At 37.1% G+C, this 24,398-nt stretch overlaps 1 protein-coding gene and 1 non-coding gene across 2 annotated transcripts in view; one reads left to right on the forward strand and one right to left on the reverse strand.

Annotated features, from left to right (window-relative positions):
• Positions 1 to 2,683: 2,683 nt before the first annotated feature.
• Positions 2,684 to 24,398, reverse strand: part of LOC136024982 (persulfide dioxygenase ETHE1, mitochondrial-like) — a 41,541-nt gene continuing 19,826 nt past the window's right edge. Inside the window, exons 4-7 of the mRNA XM_065700591.1 lie at positions 17,035 to 17,217; positions 7,998 to 8,114; positions 4,530 to 4,596; positions 2,684 to 2,824 (exon numbers count right to left, since the gene is read on the reverse strand). Of these exons, the coding sequence (XP_065556663.1) occupies positions 4,532 to 4,596; positions 7,998 to 8,114; positions 17,035 to 17,217 (365 nt within the window). The 3' untranslated portion in view covers positions 2,684 to 2,824; positions 4,530 to 4,531. The remainder of the gene's footprint in view (positions 2,825 to 4,529; positions 4,597 to 7,997; positions 8,115 to 17,034; positions 17,218 to 24,398) is intronic.
• On the forward strand, positions 14,931 to 15,012 carry Trnas-gcu (transfer RNA serine (anticodon GCU)). Its single transcript has one exon. It is a non-coding gene; the product is annotated as a tRNA-Ser (tRNA).

Here is a 24,398-nt window from a genome sequence, read left to right on the forward strand (position 1 = left end):
TGGTAATCTCTTCTAGATTAATTAGTAAATATAACTTGCTATTACACGTTATTTAATTAAGTGCAGTTTATATTTCTTTGTTTAGAAGTGAGTTTCTTTTCTTTTCTCTTTTTCCCTCTTTGTTTTCCGTTGTGTCCAGTACCTGCTGCATAACGGGTTTTGCGATAAATAATAATTGTATGTCTGAATTAGCTTCTTATATGGGAATATTTAAACAAAATCAAATATAGTGAAGCACCAAAGTACAAACAATAAAGCGACTAGGCAAGATGTTTGCTGTACATATACAATTATATGTCGAATTTTCTTTGGATATTCGGAATGTTCTGATGTGCCTGGTATGTAGATTAAGAAAAAATATTAGTTTGATTTTGAATGCTACGTGTCTGAGTTAGGGTATTTTTGTAGAGTTGAAAATGATAAAACAAAAACGTTCTAGAATGGGAATTTAAGCAATCTTGTCAAATTTCGTGTCAGCTGTTAATGTGTGTTTACTGAAAACATTTGAAATGCACTTTTCCTCTAATGAACCCTGGGTTGTGTTAATAATCTTTTTTTGCCTTTGATGGTTGAAGGTGTACTGCTGCAATACCAAAAGACAAGTTAGTTACACCACAAGCAGTTAGCAGCTAGTCTAATGTAACCTATCAAAAAATGTTTTTCTGTCTCTATATCTGTCTCTGTGTGTTTTTTTTAATGGTCTTCAAATTTACTGTAAGCAGCTATATAGATAATTAACCCCAGTGCCAAACGGACACAGACAAGCCCAACGTCATTGCCTTGTACTCCAGAATAAAAAAAAGGACCCAAAATGCAAAAGTCACTGATTCTTTCATCTCAGAATGACAGTGAAACCAATCATACATGCCAACAATTTTTGTAGAAAATCACCGCATTAAACAAGAAAATCCCTTAAAATCACCAAATTAAAGTAAATCAGCAAGATAATAAAGAACTACCAAATTTGGTGATAAATCACCAACGGTGTCAACCATGCTAAGCGCCCAAGATAAGGATAAGTGACGTCATGACAACTCTTAGGAGAACCGTATCTGGTAAAAAGATATAGTGTAAAGTTTGTGTGTTTTGTGATTTTAACTATATAGTTTTCCACGAACAGGCAACCAATGAGGAAGTGGTTTAAAAAAAAATTCAAAGGAAAATTTCTCTCCTCCAAATTGCTCAAATTGTCTGAATACCTCCAATCTCAATAAAAGCTGTACACTACAATTACATGTTAATTAAAAGTGTTTGTGATGCAGTGGATTTATTTTTTACAAGTCACGTATTGGTTTTGCAACTATTTAATTTGCTTGCTAAGTCAATTCGTTCAAATTTGCATTTAAATTTAGATTTGATGTTCAATAAATCTAATTTAATGTCTAGAATTAATAATTTAATGTTTTATTTCTATTATTAAAAACTATCTACTATGCTGTTTTGACAATATCTAACTGAAAATTTTGGCTGCTATACTAATATTGCGGATGTTATACAACAAAACCTGGGCAAGAGATTCAAAATACCAAAGCCCGTAAGTCCTCGTTAATAACACATGGTCATTTGATGATTTTTTAAATCAACTTAAATTTGTATTCATTGGAACAACCCAACAGTCCTTGAATCTTGAATGAATACTTCTCACTCTTTTAACAGACAGCAAATCGTCTTCTTGCATAACCAAAATTTAAATTAGTTCTTCTTAAGATAATGTAGACCTATTCAGTGGTGAAACAGTCCATTTTCCAGAAAGGATTCCCTTGTTAGAATATGCGCGCCCTGTTTCGCGACCACAGGTGCACAGCATTGACTGCTCAAGTGACGATCTCGAGGCCTTTCAAAAATGGACGAAAAAATCATACTGGGTCACGTATATATACGACACGTATGCGGCTGCAGCTGCAACGTTGACAATACCAACGCTGAGAGAAAGGATCTCATGTGCAAATTTAGACAGTTGCTCCTCGCGAGTGAAAACACAGTACGTTGTTGCCTCCTCTGATTGCCCCCAAAGCCCATATTCAACATACGAAAAAGTTCGAGGCAATATGATGTAGAACGAATCGCTTCAGCAATTTTTTGTTCCGTTTTATAAAAGTGTCATTATTCATGCTTAGTTTTTTTCTTCTTCTTCCTGTGTTGCAAGAGATAGCGTAATTTAGTTGAGGCTTTGGCCAATACTATGAAAGCTGTTTTAAATAAATGAATCTTGAATTAATTGTTAAAAAAAATCAGTTTTCTTATGCTGACTGGGGATCATACCATGTTATTTATTTGCAGTTATGTGCAATATGTTCCTGCGTCACAGAACACACCCGCCCACCATTGTTTCAAGTTTCTTTTGTCTTAGTGTTTTCTGTGTAGCACACAATCACAAACGAGGTTTTTCGTGTGCTGCTAACTTTGATTGTATTTTCTAAAATAAACCACTCCATTACAAAAAATACACAGGACAGATCCTCCATGCCTAAACAGAAAGGACTTTAACAAATACAAGAACATCCAGATCGTCACTTATATAGAAGATCTTTTCATCATAATACAAATCAGCAATTTGTATATTGGTCAGCTGTGTCTGTTTTTTACAGCTTGTATCACAGAGGGGGGGGGGAGTGGCAATACTAATAAGCGTCTTTCAGTACAAAATACCATGGAACCTGAAAACAAAACTAAACACATAGAATGATACATATACATTTATACAAGACCAAAAACAAACAATTAAAACAGGAAAAACAAAACAACATTATTGCTTTATAATATGGTGCTTTGAACCCATAATTTGACGTGTCATGATGAAGTGAGTTTGAAGAGCCAGCATTACCTATAACGATAGAACGTAACAAATCAACGGTTTAAGATACTGAAACTGTTAACACCAATCAATTATTAAGAAAAACAACCACAACAACATTTTTAGCATTTTATAGGTACCACTAATACAGCATAACTGCAATTCAATATTTTTCAGTGCCCTTAAGAAGTATGATCCAATCCATGCACTGACCAATATGTTTATTCGGTAGCGGTTGTAGAAACTTATGTGTAAGTTAAGGAGAGGGGATGGATTTAAAACAAAAAATATATAATTTATGTAAGAAATAACAGACTTTTGCGATAAATCAGGCAAAATATTGAAATTTCAGGAACTAGGAGAGGAGCAGGCCGAGTCCAAACCCCACTCTTCACCGCGTAGGCTATTGGTTGAAAGCCCTAAACATTGGTTTCCTTTAATTTCAACTAGTAAATACATCAGTTCGTTTCAACCTTTGAGACTAAATTCCTCCGCCGTATGGCTGGTGTAATGTTTCTAGACAGAATTTCCAACGAAGACCTTCGAAGGCAACTGAAGCGGAAAACTACAATTCTTCAGAAGTGCAACTACAGCAACTCAGGTGGCCGAGTCACATACACCGAATGGAAAAACCACGCCTGCAAAAAGTTACCTTTGAAGGAAGGGTTCACGGTAGCCGCTAACCAGGTAACCTGTAAAACCTAGGAAGAGATGGCAAGACAGCTTCGGAGGTGACCCCCTATGCCTTCCTAAACAAGCTGACAGCCTAACGTCATAAAAGAAAACTAATTTATGAACATGTAAAGGAGATGGCCCCAACGCGACCCTTGAGGACGTCCGGGACAAGTCAATCAAGTCAAATACATAAGTTGCTTATATCACTCACGTGCTGATGTTTCCACGAGGGGTTGGGTTTAGAACAAAAAAAATGCGAATTATGTAGAAAACAGTACACTTTTGTGATAAATTATACAAATTACTGGAATTTCGGGGGCTGAGAGGGGAAGGTCGGATCCAAAGGACCCCTCCTTCAATTGCACACGCGACTGCCTAAAAGCTCTGAAATTTGTTTTCCTTTAATTTCAGTATTGAATCAAGTTCACTTGGTTTCGTTTATTGTTCTCAGTGTTTATCAAAAAGCTATTATATATATTTTAATACACTTGCGCCCGGCGGTTGCTTACGGGTCTTAGTAAAGTATAATGGAAAGTATGGGGATTAATTTTAATCTTTTAACTTTGGCACCCAAAATCTCTACACTTTTTTTTCTGGACTTGACCAACTTTACAACTGAACTCACGAGATATCGGTTTGCTATATAGTGATACTCTAAATTTAAGTTTCTGGGTAAAGTTTACCAAGAGAAATGAAGATAGACTAGTAAGAGTGGCATATGACCAGATGTTGAAAAATAATTTGAAAACTTCGAAGCCATTCCGAAATAATTCATGACTAGAAACAGTGGGAGTACCTTACTTATAAAATGATGGTCTTGGTCCTCGCGATTTACCTACAGATTTAGAAAGCACGAAGAGTTTAGAGTTTGGTTTTAGAGGATCAAGGAATTCAGCATTGGCAAGGGCTGGTTTTAAATTCTACAACGTTGAAGCATTATAAATCTTGCTAAACCTAGTTTTGGAGAGAAAATTGATTTTAAGAGGAGCTGAGCCATAACATCTGAAAATTATAGATACACCTATAATCTATCAAATGATGGAGAATGGGTAGCACTTACACTTAGAACTTCAAATGATCAGGAAGATCTTGTAGACCACACACTTTATTTGCTGGTAATGACTCATCTGAAAAAAAAACATAATCATGTTAGTGTTAGTTTTTAACGAAGATATAGCTGTTTTCAGCTATCATTACGTAATACTACTACTACTAATAATAATAACAACTCACTGCAGCACCAAGCCACCTGAGGCCAAAACAGCTATGCACACTCCTCCTCCCTCCTAGTCTCTTCAAAGCATCCCTCTTGCACCCTCCCAGTAAGCTCCTAGTTCCCTTAATCCTTTCTTTGCGACATCCTCTAACCCCAGCCGCGGACGACCTGTATGGTCTTAGCGCATTTTCTACGTATTTGTAAACTAGGTCATACGAGTAAACGGGTCAACTGTGAACTAGGTCAACTAAGTTGGCCAAGATGAATACCTTGAACTGCTTGATGAAATTCTCTAAGGATATCTCTTACCTTTTATGCAGCAAAGCTGCTATAATATAAAAAAAGAATAACTAAACAAAAAGATATTTTGGTTTCTTCTGAAATTTCGCAAGCAAAGAAATAATTTTTGGAAACATCGTCTGAAAATCATTCAACTAAGTAAACTATCTTTTTTTTTCAAAACCATCAATAATTTTCTAGCTTATCTTAATATATTACATTTGAAGTAACGTAAAATGTAACTTCTTCTTCTTTTGAAAATAGCACTTGGGGTCCCTAATAGACTCCTTTCGGCTTCTAGGAGGTTTCTTCTAAATACACAAATAACTTCTTACAATACAGTTTTTTTCATTATACATTTTAAGCTAAGTCTTACTGATCCAATGTTGTCATGTCCATACCCTATATATTTTTTTTCTGGGGGGGGGGGGGGGTAAAGTTGCAGAGCATTGGCAGGGGTATGTTAAATAAATAAAATTTGACCACAGAGAAACAGAGAGTTTACTTTTTAAAAAATGATTTAGCTTATAACTAAAGGAAGCTGGATACAACCTGGCGCTGATTTCCTACACCAGTCAAAACTTACTAGAATTTGTCGACAGACCATCCTGGAAAGCGGGGATTTCTTAAGTGGAAGGTTGTACTTATACGAAAGATCACAGACTGAATGAATAAATGAACAAATGACAGTGCAAGACAGGTTCACCCTCTTTCATGAATTGGTTAACCTCCATGGAAACATATCACACTTTGGTTTAGAAACATATAATCTGGCACGAAATTCGAAAACAGAATCCTCACGTTTAAAAAAAAAATTAACAGTGTATAAATTTCAAAAATATGTATAAAAATAACAAGTTAACTACAACGTACTCCAAAATCGTTTTGAAAAAGTTCAAAAAAGTCTGAATGTCTATCCCTTCAAGGTTAGCTTGAAACAACAACAGCGCCATCTATTCCAACAAATGTTTGCGTATAGAATTGTTCAAAATCTAATATTCAGACTGTCAAAGAGCCTAGGGCTTAAGAAAAGAAGAAATGACTTGCTAAGAGCAGCGATGCCAATCTCAATCGTCTTAAACGGACAATTATTGTAAAAAATTTATTTTGTCTATCATCAAATGTAGATGACACTATATTACAATTCATATTCACTCAGAATGTGGTAAGAGATAAGTCCCAAAACATCGTTGGTTTCAAGCACATATTAGTATATTGAAACGTCATTTGCTTAAAATAAGATGCTCACAATAAAGTTTTTGAAACGACTTAAATTCAATATTTTGACAGTAAATGTATTTTTAAAAGGGAATAATTTCTTAAACGACATTCACTTTCTGTTTAAAAATTGAAGAAAGCAAAAGTACAAAAACAAACAAGACTTTTAATAAAACAGTGAAACAAACATAACATTACAATAAGTTAATTTGTCTCTATTATCGATGGTTTTACTCGTTTTATATTTTTTCTCTTGTCAATTATTTTTGGGCAGACTCGTGGGACGACCAATGGAAGGAAAAGAAAGTAATATTATTTTATAAATCTATAAATTCTACAAATTAATTTTACATAAGAAAAATAGTTCCTAGGAATTTTTAAGAAATCTTTCATCTTTTGTCATCTCAATTTCCACATGATTCCACGTTCTCAGAGGGCCAACCCTGATCTCTACCTGTATAGTTTACGTCTTTCACTAAAAGTATTTTTTTCGGTGTTCGTTCAATTTTTCCTCTGACATCTGGATAATAAAATGTGTAAATTCACTCAACTTCATTTATATATGACTGTTGACTTCTTACCAACTTCAAACAGCTGGAAAACCCCGGAGGTAGACCACGTATGAGATGGGCGGAATCATCCGCGATCAAATCGCAGCATGGGGTATTGACCCCAGCGAAGCTCCTACCCTCGCCCAAAACAGGCCACTCAGGAGACGACTAAAAACGTTAACGTCTGGTTCCCTCTACGCTGGCGACGCTGCCGAGCAAGAGCTATAAGCCAAAGTAAGTCAAAAAGTTTTACTAAGTTTAAAACTAAAGTAGTTTAAATAATGGTTTGAAGCGATTAAAATAATAGTAGATTCCTAATTGATGTCCCTTGAGTGTCCTCAATTTTGTTTTACGTTTCTTTTCCCGTAGTTGCATATTTTCATATTCTATTTTTTACCAAACGTATTTAGAAAACATGGCTTTTTTCATAATGCCGACATGATGCTACAGATCGTAAAGGATGGGAAGTCTTCCAGAATAGCCTAGATCAGATCCAGCACTTATTTCCTTTAAATATGAAGACTTTTATACACATTTCGGTAACTATAACCTGTATTGTTCCACGGCTAGAGGATTGATCCGAAACTGTCATAGAAAGTGTTGTTTTTTCATGGAGAGGGGACGAGAGGCCTTAGACTTTTGGATGTAGGGGACAAACCATATCTTCTCCTCTCCTCACAAAACAGTAGGCTATACGCTTGGGTTTTCTTTTTTTACGCCTCTTTTAGTTGAGTATTAAAATGGAGGAAATGGGCTAACTACTTATTCTTTTCTAGCATTCAATAATTGAAATATACAAAGAAATAACCTGTTCTATTTAACCTTTTATTTATTTTTAAAGAATGAACGGATTTTTTTAAAATATATAAGTTCTGAATGTATGAGCTTTAACTACACATGCTTCTCGGCTAGATATTGCCACAGTTCTGTAGGCACCAGTTTTAGGGCACATGCGAGTAAACTTACAAATATTTAATTTCAGAATCTAAAAAAAATTTGTGATTTTATTTTGATGATTTGATGAAAATGTCCCATCCCATCCGCAAATGCAATCCTATATACATGTCTGCGGCTTAAGATTCACTTTACCAAACAATCAGGGCCATTGTTGCAATTTTTAAAGATTGCCAAAATTCCAGTTCTGAAATGAAATTTTGCTTAAGCTTTATCAGTAATTTTCATTGAGAAAAAAAGGGTAAATCCTGAATGCTTTTATTTTTTCGTTGCTTCGTCTCCCATTTTCTAGTTAAAAGATGCAGCTTACCTATTTTTTTAGGATACGGTAGATTTAAGTTATTCATAATGGTAGTAAACTCGTCTTTTCCCTTGGTAAGTCGCGGATTATACCGTTTCTCTTCGCCAACAGTGCTTGCAGTGAAACCTAAAAAAAATAAAATAAACAATAATGCAAAAGCATGCCCGCCCACGGAGGCCTTACTCGTTTGCTTTAGTTTCTTGTTTTTTCTGTTTTGTGTAGTGTTTGTTTTGTTTCTTTTATTGATACTCTGCTTTGATTTTTGTAGCGGGTCAAAAATAAATTATTATTATAGGGAACGACGAAGGGCATAGCCACGGATTTGCCCACGAGAAGTTCCCTCCTTTACTTTTATCACACCACAAAATAACAATGATGTGTCATTTTTCTCGGTATCGTATATATTTTCTTTTCTTTCGTTTTTTTTACTGCATGAGGATCCACAGTCTTTGCATGAGAATCACATTTTCTTTTTATTAACAGGTTACCAATACAGACATAACAAGTTTCATTCTACTTCGGCAATATACACTATATAATGCTCGAGCATACACACCTGTCTCTACACAAGGGGCTCTGATTAGGGTGGGTAGGGGAGGGGGGTTAGAGGTCAAGAGGGTAGGGGGGTCAAACGTCTCTACTGAAAACAGAAGTGACATCGATTTTTTTCAATGCCCACCCCACGTAGCACCTTCCAGACCTATTTTCTGGCATTCAGTGGCTACTGGCCTTCACGTCCGAATTACACGAGGGGTGGGGAACATCATACCCCCCCCCCTATCAAAAATTGAAGAATGAAACCCACCCCAAAACGGATTTATCTGAATTTTAGACCCCCTGAAAAAACTCCCTTGTATTCTTGAGAAAACATTAGCTTTGTTGTACCTATCGTAGCTTAAGAAATTGAGACAATAACATTTGAGTTTTATAGCACCTTATCCCACCATGGCTACTATGCGAATGTTTTCATAGTTTTAAATTAACTTCATCTTTGCCTCTTAGCCTTTAGTATTTAGCACAAGTCCTAGATACGTGATTGACATAAGAGGAACTGATCCGCTCTCTTTGGGGGTGTTGGGGGGGGGGGAGGGTTAATTCTGAAAAATTAGAAAAATGAGGTATTTTTAACTTACGAAGGAGAAATAAGATCTTAATGAAATTTGATTTTTGGAAGGATATCGTGTCTTAGAGCTCTTATATTAAATTCTGACCGGATCCGGTGACTTTGGGGGGAGTTTGGGGGAACCTAAAATCTTGGAAAACGCTTAGAGTGGAGGGATCAGGATGAAACTTGGTGGTAGAAATAATCATAAGTCTTAGATACGTGATTGAAATAACCGGAACGGTTCCACTCTCTTTGGGGGAGTTGGGGGAGGAAGGTTAATTCTGATAAATTAAAAAAATGAGGTATTTTTAACTTACGAAGGAGTGATCAGATCTTAGTGAAATTTTATGTTTAGAAGGATATCGTGTCTCAGAGCTCTTATTTTAAATCCCGACCGGATCCGGTGAAGGGAAAGTTGGGGGGAACCTAAAATCTTGGAAAACGCTTAGAGTGGAGGGATTGGGATGATACTTGGTGGGAAAAATAAGCACAAGTCCTAGGTACGGGATTGACATAACCGGAATGAATCTGCTCTCTTTGGGGGAGTTGGGAGGGGGAGCGTTAATTCTAAAAATTAGAAAAAACGAGATATTTTTGACTTACGAAAGAGTGATCGTATCTTAATGAAACTTCATATTTAGAAGGATCTCGAAACTCAGATCTCTTATTTTATATCCCGACCGGATCCAGTGTAATTAGGGGGGGGGACCGGAAATCTTGGATGCACTTGGCGATTTTCTTATATCGACAAGAGTCGAGGTCCTGCACAAGCAGTCTGAAGCCTATCTCTGGCTCATTGTACGTTCATGCCGCCAACTACTATGGGGAGGCATGCTACTACGAGATATATGCCATACAACTATGGAGAGAGAGCCCATAGAAGATAAATTAGATTCCGGACCCAAAAAGCCCATCAAAAGAGACAAAACCCAGAAAAATCATCAATATCAATGGCTCAGGATGTCTTTTCACAGTTGAAAAAAGTTTAGAAGAATAGGAAGATAAATGTGCAAACGATGATTAGAATATTAGAAGCTACAATGATGACAGTGGTGAAATATGTTTCTGAAGCATGGGCGCTTTAAAAAGCGGTTGAAGCTTTGCTTAATATTTTCCAGAGAAATTGCCTACGGATTGTTCTGGGTACCCATCTGACTGACCGTATTTCAAACAGTAGGCTGTACGAAAAATGCGGTTCAATCCTGCTTTCTAGGGCTATAAGGAGATAAAGGTTGAGATGGCTTGGGCACGTTCTGCGGATGAAGGATCACAGATTGCCGAAGATTGTGCTTTTGGCCAACCGTCTAGGGCTAAACGGAGAACAGGTCGTCTGCGGTTGGAGGGGAAAGATGTCATAAAGAAAGATTTAAGGGAAATAGGAACTTCCTGAGAGGAGGTAAAGAGAAGCTTTGAAAATATTGGGGCGGAGGAGGAGCGTGCGTAGCTGTACTGGCCTCAGGCGGCTTGATGATGTGGTGAATTGTTAGTAGTAGTAGTAGTAATCCTTTTTCTGTCCGGAACTGGGATCAGATACTTATTCGTACTAAAAGTTTACCAATTATACTAATAAAATCAATTATTTTTATTATTACACTGAAAAAATACCAGGTGTCACCAAACGCTAGATGGCTTAATGGTTTTTTCCTGTCAACACTAGCAACAGTTTCCATTCTTACAAGTTACCCATTCTCTTTGGCAGACACCTCAGATTCTTTACTTATTGCTATTTCCAAATATCATTGTCGTTTATCTGATAATGTGCCCCATCCCCACTAATGGTTCCAGACAGTCGTAGGAATACATATGAAAAAAAAACTACTAAATAATGAAATTCTTACTTTATAATAGATAGCGTGTTTCAATTAATCAGAATACCATGTTTCCTCCCATTGCCATCCATTTTCTTAAATCATTTCAAATAATTTTTATGATCAGTGGTCCATTGCGCTTCTTCATTAATATTTAGACAGATATACTACCTTTTAAGTCTTATCATCAAGGAAATAGTTCATCTACTTCTTATACAATGTCAGCATAACATTAACCAGGGAGAATTTTGCTCTTGTTGGCAGGTCTAGTGCTCGAAATTCATTATAGTGAGAAGCAAGTTTGACTGTTTTCAGTATCTGAAGGAGACTATGGTATGTTAATTTTGCGTTTTAAGTTAGATTAAGCAATTATTTGATACTTCATCTAGGCAACACCACGGGGTAAGAAAGATTATATGCACTTGCACTGTTGGCAATTGAAAGAGAAAACATTGACGACTAAAATTTTGGTACTTGTCGGTTATATATTAGACACTGTAAAATTTCGACACAAGTAACTTCTTTATACTGTCGATCATTTGGATGGCAAACATCAGATGGGATAGTAACCGGTTAGATTGCTTTGACTAGTGATAGAAAATAGTGTCTCACCATGGATGTTCAAGTTTCGATTTGGGATTTGCCAGGGACCGAAGAACAGGCAACTATATTTCTCCAGGATAATGGGTTGTTGCCGAATCATTTCAGATTGTTAGAAGGGCTACAACACAACTGAGCTGGAACAAGCAGGTTTCACTCACCTGAAAGTGAACCACAGAAATAATTTTGTCGACCCAGAAACCGGTGCCTCTACCCAAAAAGTAGAGAGAATGTGGGATTCCGTAAAGTGACGTAACAAACGGCATCGAGGTATATCCCGCCATCACTTACAATCGAACTTATCAGAGTACATGTGGCGGGCGGCAGTAAATGCAGAAGGAAGACCTTCTTTTAACGCGATTCTTAACGACATTTCTGCGTCCTGGGTACATAATTCTAAGTTGTAATTTTACAACTTCCCTAATAAAGTATTATGTTTTCATCATACTTTGTTTGATTTCATTAGCTTTATCAAAAGTTTGGGCTATATATTTGCACATTAGGAGTGGGGCGGGAGTAAAGCGTAGCATATATTAAATACAGCAATGGCTAGTTTACGTATTTAATATATACTATGCTTTACCCCCAACCACCCCCACCCACCCCCCTAATATGCAAATATATTGCCCAAACTTGTTTCTAAACTATTATATATTCATCATATTTTGTTCATTTCATTAGCATTAATCGAACTTCACTTCGCGAGTGTCTATTATATAACCGATACGTACCAAAGTTTTTTGTAACAAGTCTGTGTATTATAGGTTTAATTTATATATACATTCGTCTAATTTTGAAATATCATAAGATTCGTTTTACAATATCAGACAGTTCGTGGAAACGAACTGTAGTAAGGAGCGACCCGGCTCAATAGTAACCAAACACTCTAAAAAACGAAATTTTGATACCAAGAGCTACATCAAAAGAATTGCAGTTTAATGCTAATTTTAGATATATAAGTTTCATCAAGTTTAGTCTTACCCATCAAAAGTTAAAAATTGCCTTATTTTAGAAAATAGGGGGAAACACCCCTAAAAGTCATTGAATCATAACGAAAATCACAACATCAGATTCCGCATATCAGAGAACCGTATTGTAGAAGTTTCAAGCTCCTATCTACAAAAATGTGGAATTTTATATTTTCGCCAGAAGACAGATCACGGATGCGTGTTTATTTGTTTGTCTGTTTTATTTTTTTTTTGTTTTTTTTTCAGGGGTAATTGTATCAACCCAGTGGTCCTAGAATGTTGCGAGAGGGCTCATACTAACGGAAATGAAAAGTTCTAGTGCCCTTTTTAAGTGACCAAAAAAATTGGAGGGCACCTAGGCCCCCTCCCACGCTAATTATTTTCCCAAAGTCACCGGATTAAAATTCTGAGAAGCCATTTTATTCAGCGTAGTTGAAAAACCTTATAACTACGTCTTTGGGGACGACTTACTCCCCCGCAGTCCCCGTGGGAGGGGCTACAAGTTACAAAATTTGACCAGTGCTTACATATAGTAATGGTTATTGGGAAGTGTACAGACGTTTTCAGGGAGATTTTTTAGTTGGGGGGAGGGGTTGAGAAGAGGGGGATATGTTGGGAAAAATTTCCATGAAAGAATTTGTCATGGGGGAAGAAAATTTCCATGAAGGGAGCGCAGGATTTCCTAGCATTATTTAAAAAAAAAATGAAAAAATAAATATGAAAAAGTTTTTTCAACTGAAAGTAAGGAGCAGCATTACAACTTAAAACGAACAGAAGTTATTACACATATGAGCGGCTCACCTTCTCCTAATACCTTGCTCTTTACGCTGAAGTATTTTTGGTAATTTCAACTATTTATTCTACGGCTTTTGTGATTCAGGGGTCATTCTTAAGGAATTGGGACAAAATTTAAGCTTTAGTGTAAAGAGCGAGGTACTGACGAGTGGGTGAACCCCCTCATTTACGTAATAAAAACATGAGAATACAGAAGTTCATTACGTAAGCTAATTTGTAAGTTACGTATATCTTTTACTAATAAAAACATTCGTAAAAAATTAAAGGTTCTAGTTGCCTTTTTAAGTAACCAAAAAATCGGAGGGCAACAAGGCCTCCTCCCCCGCTCCTTTTTTCTCAAAATCATTCAATCAAAACTATGAGAAAGCCATTTAGCCAAAAAAATAAATATGCAAATTTCGTTTTAATTATTCATCTGCAGAGAGCCAAAACCAAAACATGCATTGATTCAAAAACGTTCAGAAATTAAATAAAAAAAAACAAGTTTTTTTCAACTGAAAGTAAGGAGCGACCTTAAAACTTAAGACGAACAGAAATTACTTCGTATATGAAAGGGGCTGCTTCCTCCTCAACGCCCCGCTCTTTACGCTAAAGTTTGACTCTTTCTCTCAACTCTACTTTTTAAAACATTAAAAAACTTTAGCGTAAAGAGCGGGGCGTTGATGAGGAAGCAGCCCCTTTCATATACGAAGTAATTTCTGTTCGTTTTAAGTTTTAAGGTCGCTCCTTACTTTCAGTTAAAAAAAACTTGTTTTTTTTTATTTAATAATATTAAACTCGGAATTATATGTAATAAATGTTGGACTGATCCTGTATTTTTGCTTTTGCTTTATGTGGCCCGCTTATTTCAACGCTATTTATTAATATAAAACAGCAAACCCACTACCGAATCAATTTAGTAACAAGTCATAAATAATATTTTAAGGAATTGCGGATAGGAAAAGTTCAGCACAACAAATTTAATCTTACATAGTCAAAATCCGTTCAAAATTGCGTGCAAGTGAATAGAACGACACACTGGGCTATTAGAATGGTGCTTGCTTCAACTATAAGATAGAGCATTCTGTCCTGGGATGGAAGGTTGGGGAAGTAGAGGGGGGATAGGTTCTGCAACATTAGTGGTGAAGCCTGCTGAAAAAAGCCGACTGTATATGAAATTCACCTTAGTCCAAGCAAAAGCTTTTTATTAAACAGTACTACTGTCACCTGCAATAACTCACTGCTGATAAACTTAGTTAAAGCTTGATCACCAGTACTTAATTTTATGTTTATTTAAAGTGTCTATTGTATATTATGTATTGCGTAATGTTTTGAATTTAACCTAGTAGCGTCTTCAGTAAATGATGGCTTTTCTTCAGTAGCACTCGAACAATATCCTTGCCCCCCCTAATAAAAATGCAGGCACTACCCCCTGTTTCTTTAGAACTGTTTACTGACCAACCACCAAATATTTACCAAAAGCATATGTGTCACCTTCCCCGTCAAATATTTTTACCAACATATGTAACCCCATTTCTTCCAAATGCGTTTGGATTTTGGGGGTGTGAGCGTTATCCGTTAAATAAGCTAAATGTGGTAAGTAAAATTACAAGTGGACTAAATATGAGCTGTAGCATTCTCAAAAACATTCATAAGCCCTATGTATATAATTGGTATGTTTAAATAAGACGAGGTGGCCGAGTGGTTAAGGCGTTGGACTGCTAATCCAATGTGCTCTGCACGCGTGGGTTCGAATCCCATCCTCGTCGGTTTTTTTAATAAGACAGAAATTTTTTTATGCGAAAAACTGCAACTCGTTCTGGTGGCAGAAAATATATCTAGATATATACTTTCAGTATATTTGCCTCTAATTATATTATCGAACGAAAACAGACTCATTTGTGTTTTCAGTCTGGCACTTTGAAAGACGTGCATAAATAGAGTAGGATATAAGCCTTGAATTTCGGTTAGTGTTTTTTCGACAGATTCTTATAAAAATAGGTGAAAACTGCACAGAATTGAATCGTACTCAAGCTAATAGTAGGGAAAGCCAAACGTACAAAACGCAACAAAAATTTGTTTACATGCATTTATCTTATTTTTTTAGAGGTCAGACAATTTTTTTTAGGGGGGGGGGGTCAAACCAGATACCCTCCCCCTGGACGGTGTCCTTCTGGCAGCCCTGGTTCAACCAAAATGTGGGACTCTGGATCTGCCACTGCTTAACAGGCATCTCGAAATACTAGGTTTGTCTTGGTTTTAGCGGTTATAGCGTATATAACCGCTATACACTATAGCAACAAAATTTTGATTTCGCCAAGGGATGAAGAATTGAGGCAAGGAGGAAAAAAGACCGAAGTTTTAAGTGGAGTACAAGTAGGAATAAGCAATTGAAAAATAGATCTGTTACCAGGGCTGTAGAGTCAGTAAATTATTAATGATGACTCCAACCCTAACAATTTGAATTTTAGGATTATCGACTTCAATACTAAATCTATGTTTTCGAACTCTAAGAGTAACCTCCAATCCATCAAGTTATTTAAAATATGGCTTAACCTGACTCCTAAATTATGGGTGTCAAACCTGGACTCTTGGTTTCTACTCTCGTTTGTATTAAACTGCATATATATCTAGAACGCTATTTTATCCGTCATTGTGATTCTTCATCGCTTCTGAAACGGTTGAATTGAATGAACTCAGGGTCAGTAGCGTACAAAGCTACAATATCGACTTCCCCCTTCGAATCCAGATTCAGTTTGCAACAGCCCAACTTCGGCTCATTTAACAGTAGATGAGGACGAGCACCGACTCCTCGATACAAACTCCACGGGGACGTTTGGTACTCTCTACTACTGTTACTTACTGTATTACTGTTTGAAAATTAATGTCAAGACGACTAAGTCGCTATAAGACTAGGAATAAGCGAAGGTGAAGAGATGATGTTGGGTAACGAGAATATCGATCAAATGGACAGCTTCACTTACCCAGATAGTATTATTAATAAATACGGCGGATGCAGAGAAGAAGAAAAAAAGGTTGAAAAAAGTTTGGAAGAATAGGAAGCCTGCAAACCAAGGTTAGAATTTTGGATGCTACAGTGATGACAGCGGTCAAGTATGATTCTGAAGCGTGGTCACTCCGAAAAACGGACAGGAATTGCTAGATGTTTTCCAGAAAAATTACCAACGGATCATTTAGGGGCCCGAAGGACTAAATTGTATCTCAAATAGTAAGCTGTACGAGAGCTGTGGTTCAATCCCGCTTTCTAGGCCTATAGTGAGAGAAAGCACGAGATGGCTAGGACACTTTAAGCGGATGAATAATGATAGATTGCCAAAGATAATCTTTGTCGGCCAAAATACATGGTCATGCGAAAACCGGGTTATCCCCGAATACGGTGGAAGGATATCGTAAGGAAAGATTTAAGGGAATTGGAAAGTTCTTGAGATGGTGTAAAGACGAAGGCTTTGAAAATATTGGGATGGAGGATGAGCTAACGTAGCTGTGTCACCCTCAGGCAGATTGGTGCTCCAGTGAGTTGTTAGTAGTAGGAGTTAGTATTACTGTTAGTACATCATTCACACATGCATCAGTCTAAACAAGTCCAGGGATACGAACTGATTTTACGACCTGACTGATTATTTTACCGACCAAGAACAAGAATTCGGTAAGAAAAGCCCAGTCTGTGATACATATATTGTCTTTAACTTATTACTGATAGTAGTTTTTATTGAACGGTCAAACACATGAGGGAGGATTGATGTCAAACAAATAAAAAGAACAAAGCTTACCTTTGTAGTCGTGTGCTGGGTAAACAGTATAATGGTCAGGTAACGAAAATATTTGCTGGTAGACAGAATTGTACAGTCGTTCAGGGCTGCCCTCTTGAAAATCAGTCCTTCCACAACCTCGAATTAGCAGGGTATCTCCAGTAAATACAACGGCCTGGTCATGATCCACGTAGGAAACGCAACCTGGAAATTCGTTGTTCTTTTTATTCTTTCGTTTTGTCTGTTATAGCAAGCACAAGTGTATTCCTGTGCACTTTTTCGGATGAATAAATCATATGTATGAAATGAACAGTGTTGACATAGGGAAAGTTAAGGGTTATGTTTGCCTATTATTCCCGGAACGTTCAAAAGATAAGATGAAAGAGAAATAGGTAGCTGCACGATATACTGACAATCCCACTGATCCTTCCCGTTAATCTTTACTTTTGAAAAAAAAGGAAAGAATAAATAATTTGAAAGAGAACTCTTATCTAAAGCAAAACTGGCTTATCTATAAGTACAATTTTAAATAATTTGTCGGTAATTTAAACTGAAAAGTTATCCTGGTTGCAGCGGTAGCTAACAACCTAGTTAGAGACGATCATGTGCCATACTAAGAAATATAATAACCCTTAACTCCTAAAAATAGAGTTAGATCAAAAAAAGAAGTACACTATTAGAACTGGCTTGTCTGATACCCCTATATAGGCCGTCCCAGATTTGTTTAATGGGTCATTTTAAAGTAAATAGCTGCATCTAGTGCCTTTTGTAATCAAAAAAATATTTTCAAAAACAAATCAATTTTTTTACGAAAAACAACATTTTTGTATAACACTGGAGTAACAAATGTTATAAACATCATCTTGCATACGAAGATCAAAATACAATTTTTAACATAATAAAACGCATATAGATATATTTGTATAAAATGCGGTAATTTTTTAGGGTTCTAACAAAAAATTATCCAGGTTGCAGCAGTAGCTAGCAACCTAGTAAGAGACGATCACGTCCCGTACTAAGTTACATTAAAGAATGAACTCTAGCCTATAGTAACTGAAATATTAAAATGCATCAAGGTATGCAGGATGATACAACACATTTATCTTTAGACAAGAAAATATAAAGCAAGCATCTTTTGAAAAATTTTCATGTTAAGGAACGAACTATAGCCGGTAGCAAGTTATTGTATAGAGGATTGATATAGTTACTTTTAACACCCAGAAGTTACACTATTACCACCAGAACAAATTGTTTCCTTTTTTTACGGATATGGTTTAAGTATTTGCTGTACGTAGTGGCCAAGTATGGTTCTGAAACTTGGGCACTTCAATAGACAAGAGGCAGATTTTTTAATGCTTTCCAGCGAAATTGTCTACAGATAGTTTTAGGCACTCATTTGAGCGACCCTATATCAAAACACAAGGTTTACGAAAAATGTAGTTCTATCTATCCAGTCTAGGGCTATACCGAAAGAATGGTTGAGATGGCTAGGACATCTTTCACGGATAATGTATGGCAGATTGCCAAAAAGTGTCCTTGTTGGTTATCCATCTGAGGGCGAACGAAAAGCAGGTCATCCCAAAAGGGGGCAAGAACAGGTCATAAGTAAGGATTTAGAAGAAATTGGAACTTCTTAGGAGGGAGGCGTGAGCTGCTTTGTTGTCCTCAGGCGGCTTGGTACTGCAGCAGTTTGTCAATAGTAGTAGCTATAAAGAAATACCCAGATAATTCTCCCGTAACAAACCGAATCTATTCTAAGGGGTTGGTAGTTTAAAATACTCCCACGGTATGGCGTAGTCAGATTCGACTCAAAGCAAGAATTCAGTTCCCCCCTTCCATAAAATAAGGCAGAATTGTATAAATATTTACATCTGAAATACAGAATTGCAATATAGGCCCCATTTCTTTCCTTAAAAACGTCCTACACTAAAATATAGCTACCCTCCAGGGTTTCAGAACATCACAAAATGTCAAACTTTTTTGGTATTTTGACCCCCCCCCCCTGCTTATGGAAGCCGGTCATTCTCAGCCACGAAATCTTTAAGATAACTGGAAAAAAGGATGTTTGAAAAATTTCAGTCCTGCAATAAAAAGTGTTCGAAATTGAAAACGTTCCCAACATGCCCACATTTTGTCGTTTTTTGACGACAGAAAAAAAAGTTTGTTGTTTTCCTTGTCGACATAAAAGTAATAAATTCAAGCGGCAAAATCATGAATTGATGACATTTGTAAGAAAAAAGATGTTTTATTTGGTAGTAAACAACCACCTAAAAATGGGTTTGATATGCATTTCCAAGTTGACATAAATCACACAGATCAAACGCCGAAGAGCACAAATTTGACTGTCTGTCAACTTAGCATTGCTAGCTCACACGCAGTTTTGGGAAATATATAATAACACACACACACACAAAAAAAAAACATTTTACAATCTATGAAGCTGAGTTCACACGGGTCGACAAAATTAGTCCTTTTTTAAGTTAAAAATTAATGATGTAAGCAACAGTTTCTTGTCGATTTGAAAAGGTGATATAATTTTTTCAATTGTTCAAACATGTAATTAGATTTTTTCACAAGAATAACAGTTTTTCTGTAATAATTTATTATGATTAATTGAAGATTTTAATGGCTATTTTGCCAAATATGTAAAAAATAGCTATGTCAGACCAGCGTTGGTTTAGAATTTAGCGGAAAAACTGCCGGCAGCTACTATACAGCAGCAACTGACAACAAATTCTTGATAGTCGTACGATAAATATAGATTTTCAACTATCTCTTTTTCGTAGCTGGATTCAGTGGTAAAGAAGACGGCCAGCGTTTCCAACTAACATTGCATCGAACATTCTTAGCCGAGATGCTGTTGAAATGATAATATGCGGAATACTACTACTGCTACTACTGCTAATAGCTCACTGCAGCACCAAGCCGCCTGAGGCCAACACAGCTACGCACACTCCTCCTCGAACCTAATCTATCCAAGGCCTCCCTCTTTACACCTTCCCAGGAAGTTCCCATTTCCTTTAGATCTTTATTTATGACATCCTCCCACCCCAGACGAGGACGACCTGTTTTCCGTGTAGCCCCAGTTGGTTGGCCAAAAAGGAAAATCTTCGGCAATCTGTCATCCTTCATCTGCAGAACGTGGCGTAGCCATCTCAACCTTTCTTTCATCATAGCCCTAGAAAGATATGCGGAATAGCTAACAAGCTAAGACCATAAATTTTATAGACGCCAAATAGCGTTTCTACAGCAATCTCCATGATTAATTTCTAAGTGAGTGGCCATTTAATATACGCTTAGATAAAAGTTCAACCTCAAGAGGCACTCAAGTCAAATCGCAGGATATCAAACTCGTTTTGGGTTTCTTAAATAAGCGTGAGCCAAAGAGTATTGGTAACTAATAAGAGGGGAAACTGACACTAGCATCAACGCCGTCTGGCGACATTTGGCCCTTTTTTAGTATTTGTAATTGTTTTTCTGCCAGGAACTGAGATCAGACACTTATTAATACTCTAAATTTACCGATTACACTAATTAAACTAATTAATTTTATGATTACATTGAAGAAATGCCAAGTGCTGCCAAACGCTAGAAGGTGTAGGTAGTTTTTTGTCGACACTAGCGCTAGTTCCAATCCTTATAATTTATTTGTACTGTTTGGTGTTACCGACATTTGGAGTCTAGTTATAATAAGTTAATCGTAGTTAAATACAAAACAGTCCCATCTATACCCACAAAATCAGGTAAATTTATGCTTTTTCATATAATTCAACTAGGAAGAAATTGAAAGCACTACTTCGTGCGCTTTTTTATGCTCTTTCCAATATAACCATTGCTTTTGGGGTAAATTCTGTTTTGAGCCCTTAAGGGGCCTAAAAGGTAACTTACTGTATTTTTTAGACTGTGATGCGAAGTTAAAAATTAGCTTAAAACAAATTTGACATAAAAGTTAGTATTTAAATGACTCCTTAAATACCTTTCTATGATGTTCCGCTGATCTTGTTGAAACAAAGAAAAACATAGCAGAAAAAAAGAAACAAGGGCTAAGAGCTCATATGGCACTTGTGACGAGGCAAGAAGAGCCAAGAGCTCATATGGTATGAGCTCTAACAAAATTCTAAGAATCAATAGATTGATTTAAAACGAAAATCAGAGGCTTAATGCCGGTCAGGATATAAAATAAGAGCTCTGAGTCACAATGTCCTTCTAAATATCAAAATTCATTTAGATCCGATCACCCACTTGTAAGTTATAAATACCTAATATTTTCTAATTTTTCCTCTCCCTTTAGCCCCCAAGATGGTCGAATCTGGGAAAACGACTTTATCAAGTCAATTTATGCAGCTCCCTGACACGCCTACCAATTTTCATCGTCCTAGCACGTCCAGAAGCACCAAACTCGCCAAATCACTGAACCCCTCCCCCCAACTCCCCCAAAGAGAGCGAATCCAGTACGGTTACGTCAATCACGTATCAAGGACATTTGCTTATTCTATCCACCAAGCTTCATCCCGATCCCTCCACTCCAAGTGTTTTCCAAGATTTCCCCCTCCAACTCCCCCCAATATCAAAAGATCTGGTCGGGATTTGAAATATGAGCTCTGAGACACGAATTCCTTCTAAATATAAAATTTCATTAAGATCCGATCACCTATTCGTAAGATAAAAATACCCCAATTTTCAAGTTTTCCAAGAATTCCGGTTTCCCCCTCCAACTCCCCCCAATGTCACAGGATCTCGTCGGAATTTAAAATTAGAGCTTTAAAGCACAAGATCCTTCTAAATATCAAATTTCATTAAGATCTGGGCACCCTTTCGTAAGTTACAAATACCTCAATTTTCAGAATTACCCCACCCCCCAACTCCACCAAAGAGAGCAGATCCAGTCCGGTTATGTCAGTCACGTATCTTAGACAGGTTTTTATTCTTCCCATCCAGTTTCATCCTGATCTCTCCGCTTTAAGTATTTTCTAAGATTTCCGGTCCCCCCAACCGCCCCCCCCCCAATGACGCTGGATCCGGTTGAGATTTAAAATACGAGATCCGAGTTACGAGGTCCTTCTAAAAACGAAGTCTCATGAAGATCCGATCACTCCTTCGTAAGTTAAAAATACGTCATTTTTTCTAATTTTTCAGAATTAACCCCCCCCCCCAATAGAGCGGGTCCGTTCCAATTACGTAAATCACGTATCTAAGACTCCTGCTTATTTTTCCCACCAAGTTTCATCTCGATCCCTCCAATCTAAGCGTTTTCCGTGATTTTAGATTCCCCCACTCAAACTCCCCCCAATGTCACCAGATCCGGTCGGAATTTAAAATAAGAGCTTTGAGACACAATATCCTTCTAAATATCAAATTTCATTGAGATCCGATCACCCGTTCGTAAGTTAAAAATACCTCATTTTTTCTAATTTTTCAGAATTACCCCCCCCCCCCCGAACTACCCCAAAGAGAGACGATCCGTTCCAGTTATGTCAATCATGTATCTAGGACTTGTGCTTATTTTTCCACCAAGTTTCATCCGGATCCCTCCACTCTAAGTGTTTTCCAAGATTTTAGGTTTCCTCCTCCCAACTCCCCCCCCAATGTAACCAGATCCGGTCAGGGTTTAAAATAACAGCTCTGAGACACGATATCCTTCCAAACATCAAATTTCATTAAGATCTGATCAACCGTTCGTAAGTTAAAAATGCTTCAATTTTCTATTTTTCCCAATTAACGGGCCCCCCACTCCCCCACAGATGGTCAAATCGGGAAAACGACTATTTCTAGTTTAATCTGGTTCGGTCACTGATACGCCTGCCAAATTTCATCGTCCTAGCTTACCTGGAAGTGCCTAAAGTAGCAAAACCGGACCGACAGACAGACCGACAGAATTTGCGATTGCTATATGTCACTTGCTTAATACCAAGTGCCATAAAAAGGGATCAGTGCTACCCACACAAAAAGTGTTTTTCCTTGCTGTTCAAGGTGGGAGCTGTAAATTTCCTGCTTCTGTTTTCAGCGACGGTGATTCCAATGTTGTAGTTTATGTTTTGCTGTGATGTCGTTTTTGAGAGATTTCAGGCTCTTACTTAAAATGCTTGCAAATTTGTTTTCAAAATAATATTGTACTATTTACTACTACTATTACTAACAACTCACCTCAGAATCAAGCCGCCTGAGGCCAACACAACTACGCACACTCCTGATCCATCCCAATATGTTCAAAGCCTTCCTCTTTACACTCTCCCCGGAAGTCTTCATTTCCTTTAAATTTTTCTTAATGACATCCTCCCACCCCAACCGCGGACGAATGGCTTTCCGTTTAGCCTTAGACGGTTGGTGACAAAGGACAATCTTTGGCAATCTGTAATCCTTTATCCACAAAAGGTGTCCTAGCCATCTCAATCTTTCTCTCATTATAGCACTAGAAAGTAGTGCCGTACTCCAGTAGTGCCGTACTCCGCAAATACGGTCAGTAAGCCGTACTCCAAGTGACCTTAGCCTATCAATTTAAAAATTTTAATAGATTGGCTAGGGTTATATAGAGTCACAGGTAGTATTTTAAAGTGGTTTGAATCCTATTTGATAGGGAGGTCTATACGTGTATGTTTTGATGATGTTACATCTAACAAGTTTTTAATAAATTGGGTTGTTCCGCAAGGTTCTGTTTTGGGTCCTTTGTTATATCTTGTATATGTAGATACTATGCGGTTTTATGTTCCGGGGGCTGTTAATACTTCTTTCGCTGATGGCACGGTATTGTAAGCTTCTGCACGAAATGCTGATGATCTTGTGGAGAAAATTAATCAAGCCTTAAGTGGTCTTTTCATTTTTACAAGGAGTAGCCGTTTATCAGTGAATGTTTTAAAAACTAATTTTATGTTGTTTAGTCGGAAGGGAAGCCTAGTTGATTTAAGTGAAAAATATTTCTTTGTAATAGGCCATTGAAATAAGTAGCTGTGATGAGATGCCTTGGTTTCCAGCTTGATCAAAATCTGAGTTGGAAAGCACATAGTGATCAGGTGCCAGCAAAGGTATCTAGAGGGCTTCATTTTCTGTGTCATTAGCACAGTTTGTTTATCATTAGCACAATTTAATGAAATCCCAAGAAACAGGAACAGAGGATACTAAATGAAACAGAGCTTCACCTGTTAAAGGTCAACAACACGGGGCAAAATCTGTTCTCAGAATGTGGCGAATGTGTGCTAAGTAAAGACTGCTAAGTCTCAACATTCGGTGAAATGTTAAACTTGATACTCTTAGTCATTCCTATGATACTATATATTCGCTCTTTTCAATACCTGAATGCAAATAGTTCCTTTTAATTTATTTCAACATTCCCCTCAACTTTCTCTGAAGGTTTTATCTTAATAACCTTAGCAACTCCTGAGATATCCCTC

The sequence above is a fragment of the Artemia franciscana genome, chromosome 3 (assembly GCF_032884065.1).
Source record: "Artemia franciscana chromosome 3, ASM3288406v1, whole genome shotgun sequence".
Classification (NCBI taxonomy): domain Eukaryota; kingdom Metazoa; phylum Arthropoda; class Branchiopoda; order Anostraca; family Artemiidae; genus Artemia; species Artemia franciscana.